At 34.8% G+C, this 9376-nt stretch overlaps 1 protein-coding gene across 1 annotated transcript; it reads right to left on the reverse strand.

Moving 5' to 3' along the window:
• Window positions 1–1775: 1775 nt before the first annotated feature.
• On the reverse strand, window positions 1776–9331 carry LOC18048875 (general transcription factor IIE subunit 1). Its single transcript, XM_006440848.2, has 10 exons — window positions 9213–9331; window positions 8973–9095; window positions 7577–7697; window positions 6178–6306; window positions 5899–6008; window positions 5605–5788; window positions 4456–4653; window positions 3077–3307; window positions 2757–2964; window positions 1776–2200 (listed from the first exon to the last, which is right to left on the reverse strand). Exons 1-10 carry the CDS (start codon window positions 9236–9238, stop codon window positions 2106–2108), a joined length of 1425 nt encoding a protein of 474 aa, XP_006440911.1. The 5' UTR covers window positions 9239–9331; the 3' UTR covers window positions 1776–2105.
• Window positions 9332–9376: the final 45 nt, after the last annotated feature.

Below are 9376 nucleotides of genomic sequence, written 5' to 3' on the forward strand. Positions count from 1 at the left end.
ATTCAATTCATCAACCAAATATCTAAATTGCATGCTGAGTTGATTTAGTAGATTTGTGATGTAAAACTAATAAAAATGTGAATACAAATGAAGTTGACGAGCTTGTACGCAGTGGCGGATCTAAAAAAATAATTTATCGGGGACTAAATTAAATAATAGTAAAATATAAAAAATTAAAATTTTAAATATATAAAATATTTATAATTAGTCTCTACGCATTTTTATATTTTAAAAATATTATGCAATAGACTTATTATCAATATTATTAAATTTATTGTTTCTTATATAGACAACCAAACTATCACTTATCCCATCCGATTCCAAAGATGATCATTCATGAGTTTTATTACTGAAAATATTCGTTCTACTATTATTATATAAACTGGAAGAATTAACCATATTTTTTAGAATATAAAATATTTTAAATAGTGGGCTATCATTATTTTTAATTAAAATATATATTTTTATATTTTTTTAAAGTCAAAATTTAAATTTTATGGATTTTATATTTTATAGTGACTATTTTAATAAATTTAATGATGTTAATTAAAAAATTAAAAAAAATTCTTTTATTTTTAAATTTTTTTTTGGCCAGTGGGGGCTCAAGCCCCCACTAGTCATGTGCTCCATCCGCCTCTGCTTGTACGAGCGAAATTGAATTGCAATCAACAGAAAGCTTTTAAGTTTTAATGCCTTAACTGTTTTTAAGCATCGCGAGGCTGTGTATGCTTACACAAACTCCAAAGGCAGTTTGAACTAACACCCTTGATCTCTCACAATATTATATATAATATAATATAATATAATATAATAATTAATTAATTAAGTACATTCCCATTTCTTCAGGGATTGGAAAAGGACTTTGAATTGACCTTTTCCACTTTCCAGAATGAGAGGCTCTTCTCGGGAAGACCGTGAAAATCCAGAAGTCGTCACCACTCTCTCTCATATTTCATGTCCATCTTTTGTTCCACGTGGAAGGCTCTAGTTTATTTTAAAAATAAAAAATAAAAATGTCAAAAGAGTTGGTTGGAATCAGAAGAAAAAAATAACTGAAGGGTTAGCTAACTTTGAGAGTGAATGTCAACTACCCCACTCAGCTATTGCACTCGAGTTACACACACACCCACTGACTGAAAGAAAACACTTTCGCAGACATTTGAATTGATTTCTTTTGAGAAACTGGGGTTGTGAGACTTTGTGGGAGGTTACATTATTAGCTTTCTTACTATTATCGAGTAGTAAATTGATTTCATATGCAACTGTAGAAGATGCGATAGATTGCTCATCCACAAAATTATTTTGATTGATAGGTTGTGAAACAAGGAGCTGGCTAAGTTACAGAATCTGTAACTTACAGATCCAACTATAGCCAACTCCCATTGCCTGCATTTGACGGTTTATCTCTCTCCTCAGCACACTTGTGCTGCTTCCCATTGGGTGTGTACGTTACAGATTCTGTAACGTAGCATTCTCCGTGAAACAAAAGCATATGTAGTACAAAAATTTGTTTGGTACGTATACATACCAAGGATTCAATATCCCATCACACTAATCACTATCATCATCTCAATACAAGATCTGATTATGGTGCTTATTAGAGGGGTACATTTTTAAACTTTTTGTATGAGGTAATGCAATAATTTTTACTTGATCATTCAAAAAAGCAAAGAAAAGGATTTTCTTCATGTCGAGTTTACAATAGAAGCACACACCCTGTTAGACCAACAGCAAATAGCAACCCACCTGCAGGCATACATTTTGTGAAGAGAAAATGAAGACAACTCCAATGTTCATGAGGATTTTGTCATTTACTGAGGCTGCCCTTTTAAAGATTATCCATTACAAGATTTATGAAAGCACTTTACAAAAATACAATGGAGTATGCCCATTCTCTGTTGTTGCTTTCCCACACCTAAGACCAGCGTAAACAAGCAATTCATTAATCAAAATGAGGCTTTGGTTCAACTAATACAATACCTCCCAAGATGACTCGAGACTGCAACTCGAGGAAACCTGCGCTCAGGCTCATATTTAATAATGATGTATTTTATAGGTGACGCGATGTGGGTGTTCATTTTATCAAAACATTATCTCATTCCTCTTCAACCTTCCTCCCAGTCTATATCGTCCTCATCTTCTGCAGAAGCCTCAGCTTCAACATTCAAATCATGTACCTTGAAACTTTCAGATGTGGTACCTGGAAGTAATATAAAGGAATATGGTTGATGACCATAAAAGCAGTACCGTATGGCAATAACCAGAAGACCAATATCCTAGACACACAGACATTATTGCTGTAAATTGTTGTCCTAAATGTAGAAACCTTGTTTTAAGTGAATACTGTACAAATCTGTGTTTCAGTGGTTACAAGAAAGCAATTAACAAATATCCTGCTTGCAAATTCTCTGTCCAAATAAGCATTGAAGCACAAATATAAAAATTAATATTCTGCAGCATGCCATAAACAATGATAATTACCATCACTCATCAAGTCATTTCAAGTGGGATTACAAACAAGTTATAAGAAGCTGTATTGCATAGCAGCAGGAGCTTTTCTGAAACATGTCAACCAAAATACTACTGAAAATTCACTAGTTTTTCCCTGATCTCAAACATTAGAAGTCTTGTAACAGTTGATACTTTGTTGAAGTTTGATAGCCAGAACTTATAAACTAATAAATGCAATAAGCAACATCTACGCTTGTAGTGACTCGTCATCATTATAGATTTTATATGATATTCAATACATTTACCTGCAACGGGAGCCTCTTCCCAATCAACATCATCATCTCCCTCAACCTCCTCACGTTTTGACTTCATGCCCACTTGACGATTAGAAGATGCCCCAGAAAGACCATCAGAGATAGGTGTATTTGAAGATTCTTGTTGATTCTTAGCAGCTTCGTCTAGTTCTTGTTGTTTCTTCAACAGAGCAGCATAATATGCTCTAATATACTCATCCTGCAATATAATAAACAGCAGAAACTCGATCAAATGTTAACCAAACACAAAAAATAACACTGCAAGACAGATCAAAACAAGAAATTCAGTAGTTCATCTCATAGCAAAAAACCTGTAAACTCGCTTTATCATCTTCAACAGTTGACTTTTTGTCATCTGATAATCCTCCTGTTGCTGAGCTTCCATCCATCTTTGACTCCTGCTTAACCTCTCCTCGTTGTTCCTTTGTAAGGTTCATTCCTTGCTTGATCATCCAAGGTGGTAAGACTTTCTGGGGTGTACTATCAGTTTCTGATTTGACATCCACCTGCTTTCCTTCAGCGCCAGAAAAGGCAACTTCAACCTGCAAAAAACCTAGCCACATATTAGCTCTCAATCAATCCAATAAGATTTAACCGTAGAATAAGTCCAACATCTTACATTAAAGAGTAGTATACCAAGAATCTAGGACGGTTTAACTGTTGCGAAAAAATGTTAAGATAATAGGAAATTATGTCATTGCACTTTTTTCCGTTCTCTTAATGTACACAATAGAATTAAATAGAAACATCGGAATGAGAACAAACAAACAAAAAGGATACTGCTGAAATTTCAAGAAGACCAATTCTGAAAATCTTAAATCTATCTCTCATAAACCATTACCTCTACTATCTCTAAAACACTAGATTACTGCAAGAAGGCAGTATTTTTCACATATCTTGCATATGATTGGATAACTAGAAGAAGGCAGTCAAATCAGATATATAATGCAGTCAGCACTCTAGCCTATTAACTTCCAAAATCTTTGATGGCCTTAGTCATAACCAATTAGCGTATAAAAGGTTAGTTCAAAGTGCAACAAGGCTAAATTAACCTCACAGATATGATTACATGCTCTCTACAAGTTGGAGAGTAAGACAATTACACAAGATGAGTATGTGCTAGGAAGATAAGCTTGCAAATAATCGCAGGCACTTAATAGATTTGCCAAGAAGTAACTATCAAGGTAGGATTGCAACCAACCAGCTTTATTATTTGGTGAAGGGTCCATCCAAAGTACAAGTAACCATACTAGATATTAGATTTGATCACAATAGGATACACTGACACTCTCCCGTACAAAATACAACACAATCTTCCTCAAATAGGCTTTGCACCATTGCATGTTGAACAGAAACAAAACAAAACATGGATGATGAAACACAGAACAAACACCTGAATGTATCAAACAGATTCAATCTGCTTAAGTTATCAAGTGGAGGACCCAAGTGTTATTCTGCATCATGTACATTCCAAACTACCAATCCATGATCAGGTACAAAACTATCTTTTCACTAATGAAAAGTAGCATTAAGTTTATAAATCCAATTTTTGATAAGCCAGGAAGCCTAGCATCAGTTATGGTAAAATAAGCTTGTTGTTTACATCAACACCACACATATATAATGGCACTCAATTCCACCCCAGCAGTTCAAATCCTAAAATGAGAAAATTATCAGAGAAGAAACTGACCTTTGTATCTCCAAGAAACGGCATTGGTGTCCCACCATAACCCTGAGAAGACTTGTTTGGATCATTGGAACTAGAATCTCCATTTGCAGCACGTCCAGCAGCACTTGCTCGAGCTTCCCATGCTTGAAGCGTTCCAAATTCAGGAACATCCAAGTCTTTTACTCGGTTGATTTGTTCCATCAATGGCTTCAGCTGAACCTACAGTCAATTTACCAATTCAAAATAATGATATATAAAGCATTCATAAAAAGGTCAACAAGTAGCAAATATTTGGGTCTGCAAGAAAAAATGACCAGCCAAAGTTGCAAAACTTGAAGCAACCATTATTAAAGTGAATACTGTGTGACCAGAAACATCAGATACATGATATAAAATAAACAAATATTAGGGAAAAAAGGGGGATTCAAGCTGCACTTGTAGACAAATATAAACATATATATGGAAAACACATCAGCTTAAAGAGGGGTGATCGTGTGTTCACTTCACTCAAAACTTGCATGTGCTTGTGTTTAGGGGCATACCACGCCATCATATCCCACACCACCTGATTTCTGCAGGTCTTTATCTCCTTTTGTGGGTTAACGATAAAAGTATGTGAGTTCAAGAGCACTAAAATGTTCAGGCATAAGCATGCTAGAGCAAATCAAGAATCCATGCCATAATTAAAGTTCCTTCATCACATCTCCTATGCAAATTCAGAGGCCAACACCTTTCCGAGCTGTCTTATTTCACAAGGAGTAAATGGCATTCAAAAGAAACCTACAAGCGACTCAGAGAGAAAGATATTGAAAAATCACTGGAAAGTTTTTAAACTATGAGTTTCTTGTCATTTTAACCCAATATTTCATTGCTGCAAGACATCTGGCACACTACTTCATGTCCAAAGTGAAAAGGGCACAAAAACACAACCAAAAGGTGATTAACCACACGACAAATAACTATTCTCTATAAAATTGTTCAAAGCTTACCCCCATTATTAAAATCCACAAGCATAATGTGTATAATGCACAGCTGTGTTTTATTCGCCCACAATTGATAAATGCTTTGAAAAATGAATAAAAACTCAACTATTTATTTGAAGGTAAAAAGGCATATCCAAGACCATAAGGTACCAAGTCAGCAAACAAATATCCACACTAAGAGGTAAACCTCCAATTTTTGAAGCAAGTCCTTTAGTTTTTCACGTCGTCGCCTTCTTGCATTGTCATCCCCATCTCCCCCTTCTTGAGCTGCTAACTTGTCACTCTCTGCCACAAGTTCTCCATTACAATTTTCACAGTGAAAAGAATCGTCTTCTAGAGAAACCAACCTCAACGCATCCAAAGCATTATATCTGTATTATGCCATCATGAAATCCTCAAGTTTTCAGGGTTACAAAATTCATATACAAGTGTAACATATAAAGTAACTTAAAAATAATAAAAGAAAATGAGTAACAAAGACCTTCGCTGACAATTAGGGCATATGTACTCTTGAACTGTGTTTTTGCATTCCAGCTCATCCTTCAGTTTTTTCCTCATACGGTGTATTCTATACCTAACAACATCATAGATCTGCAGAAAATTCCTACATTAAGTCTTTAAAAAGCAAGAATTTGATCAATATACAGTAAGAAGGCGAACAATAAAGGGTAAACAGGAAAGCAAATGGTTCTTTTGCCTTCACCGTCCAAATAAATCAATAACATCCAGTATCATGTTTGGTTATTGATAGTAAGGTAACCTGTGCATAATCTAGAGAGCAGTAAGAGTGAGTGTGCAGTTTAATCTTTTCTTCTCCCTCTTTTGCAAACGGCTGACCGTCAGCTGTGGCAGCAACAGCAGCACTATATATCTTTGCACCCTTAGCAGTCTAAAACATAAAAAAATAAAAATCAGTATAAAAAAAGAAAAATCAGTAGATGAACAAAGTAGATAAGGATCTTATCTACTTAGGGAACTGGTTAATTAGTCTAATGGTGACACTTGTGCAATGCAATTTTCCACAAGTTAATTGGAGGTCAAAATTCTTGAATTTTGTGACAACCAATATTTTTGAAGAGTATGAGCAAATGAAAAAGCAACAAGAAGAACATAAACCCTGTTTAAAGTGATCCAAGCTGCCAATGTTTGGCTCATCTAAACTCTTGCTCCAGGTAGCTCCTAAGTTTTACAAACCAATCTAGAGAACATTGTTATTAGTTGGACTCATGTTATCAGTTGGATTCATCAAAGTACATATACAAGCAAATGAAGAAGCAACAACAAAAACAGAAATGCCAGATGAAGCAAGCCTCTAATTAGCAGGGCTGTAAAATAATTCAAGCCACTTCCAACCAAAATAGAATGTTGCTTGAGCTCACTGATATGCCAACATCAAACACGATATTTAGCTTTTATTTCTTTCAAGTCACAAACATACAAAAGCAAAAAATTATATCGACAGCTTCCTAAGGTTTTGTGGCTTTTTACTTTTATTTTTGAGGGAAGCAACTAATGGATATTTTGCTTTTGAGGCAGCAATGATTATCTCTAGAAAAATAGACACATAATGGCATGAATCCCCTCAAGATAAAAACAATTTCAAACTAGAAGGGGTTACTAATGGTTCAAAGAGCATAGAAATGCTAATTAGGGCGATAATCTTTCCTTTTGCTTGAGACCAAGCTTTTTCATTCCTCAGTTCCTTTTTTATTTTTTATTTTCAATGATGCTTTGTTCTCATAAAAGCGCTTTTTTCGGTTTACACCCATAAGACTTCAGTGCTTCAATGCTTTGAAAAGCAAGTATTCTTTGTAGCACTTAGCATACTGCAGTCATAAAGGCATCTCATTAAAGCTTTTGGGGAAAAAGTTTTCAAATGAACATTGATTCACTTTAGAAAGAGAGTTAGGAAGGAGAAATCAAGAATATATCATCATCCAACAATATTATTTTCAGATGAGTTTCGAGCTCCATGCTTCTTATGGCTTTAGACCTTCTATACTGCTCTAAGGAACTTCAGATCAAGTTTCTTTCCACAATAATCTTTAGATAGTAGATCAAGCAATGCAAAAGATAGCAAAATTAAAACAATATATAAATAAGAAATGTTGTTTAATATAACAAATTAGGGCAAGTAACAGGCACCTCAATAAACTCACCTCTTTCCTATGATCTCGAGCAACTAGTTTTTCTTCTTCCAAAAATCGCAAAGTCCGTCGAAGCTGCTTTGAGTGTAGTTTCAAATCCTTTGCTAAATCTTCTTCTCTAACCCACTGTCGTCTAAAAGAGAAAAAACCAATAGTGAATAATAGATAGTTTAAAGCATTTCATAAAATGAAAGGTGGCTTAGAAAACAGTGGAAACAATCACATTATTGTTCATAACTTGAACGATCAGCAAGACTAAACAACATAATAGAATCTTGTTTATTATCGTATTCAACTAGCATAGGCACTTCACTCTTACAAAATAAGTCAAAAATTGATTGGTCAATGGATATTGAGAGAACTACAGGTGTTCAGCTGATGGGAAACACGTTAATCTTGTAAAACTCTTACAACCCAACAAAAAGTACTGTAAATACTCTATAAACATCTCTTGTTTCGTTGCTTACTCTTAGACATTAACCTTATAGAACAAGAGGGATGATCAAAAGGACAAACATTAAAACTCTATTCTCAATGTATCTAATTGTGAATAAGTGTAGCACCAAGCAGAGAAAGAGTTTGATCTAACTAATCCAAGAACCTCATCATTAGCATCTACATTGACTTTCTCTGAAAGTGTTGCTAATCTGGTAATTAGCATTGAAAGATTCTTTGGAAACTGGTTCAGATGAGCAAAAGTTAATCACAAATCCAATGGTACCAAGATATTCCGCAAAAGCATAGATCCATTGAGATTCATGCCGTATAATTTTACAGTCTACCAGCATCATTATTCTGAAAATGATTCAATGAAGGAGTATATTACACTAATCATAGCTAAATTCAAACAAAGAACTTTAGTGATATGAGACAGTCCACAAGTCACTTCACTTCTTGACCCAAAAGTAGTATGGGAGCAAAATTTTAGGTCATGACAGAATACAAGAAACAACCATTGAAGCTAGCACTTATACTTCAACAAGTTATTATAAGGTTAGAAATGATTTCACAACTCCAAAATCCATTAAATGTACAAATTTTTGTAGCAAACATTAGCCATCATTTATCTAAAGAGTATTGCCCAAGATGATGACCAAGAGTTCAGTCTGGTCAGTGCAAGACCTAACCTAAGCATCAAATACTTGAAGGTAATACATGTGCAAGCCTCTCGTAAAGCTATCTAATTACACTAATCAACCAAAATACCGAACTATTTAACAGAAGACAAACCCACCTAAAATTATTGAGTCAGCTTTCATTCTACCAAATAAAGGCGTTTCAATTTCACTCCCTTCTTCAAAACTGACCAAATCAAACACAACCTCTATTCAATTCCGTTTTCAACTTCCCGAGAAAACATAAAATTGCATTTTTAATTTCCAAAACTGAATGTGGAATTCTATAGTACCTCGTGAGCGCATCAAGCACCACTACCGCAATCCCTCTGTTGTCACTCCTCCCGGATTTCGGCTGGTTATCTCCTTTTGTTGTTATATCATCGTAGAACGCCCTCGCCACAAGCTTCACTAATCTGTTTTCAGAAACAGAAATGAAAAAAAATCTGAGAATTGCCTCCCAATTTCCGCAAAACGCAAACAATTCATAATCTTTACGGTCCAAAATCCGAAACTAATTCTAAAAATTGTACCGATTAAAAGGTTCGATACTGCTCATTTTCTTGAGTCAATTTCCAGACGAGGTTTAGAGTTATAGTGAGATTTTAGTCTTAATCTTTAATCGACCAGTTCGGTTTAGAGAGACATTGGATTCCCTCCGTTAGTTTTCGATTCGGATTCTGGCATATTTATAAAG

This window comes from Citrus clementina, unplaced genomic scaffold (genome assembly GCF_000493195.1).
Source record: "Citrus clementina cultivar Clemenules unplaced genomic scaffold, Citrus_clementina_v1.0 scaffold_3, whole genome shotgun sequence".
Classification (NCBI taxonomy): domain Eukaryota; kingdom Viridiplantae; phylum Streptophyta; class Magnoliopsida; order Sapindales; family Rutaceae; genus Citrus; species Citrus x clementina.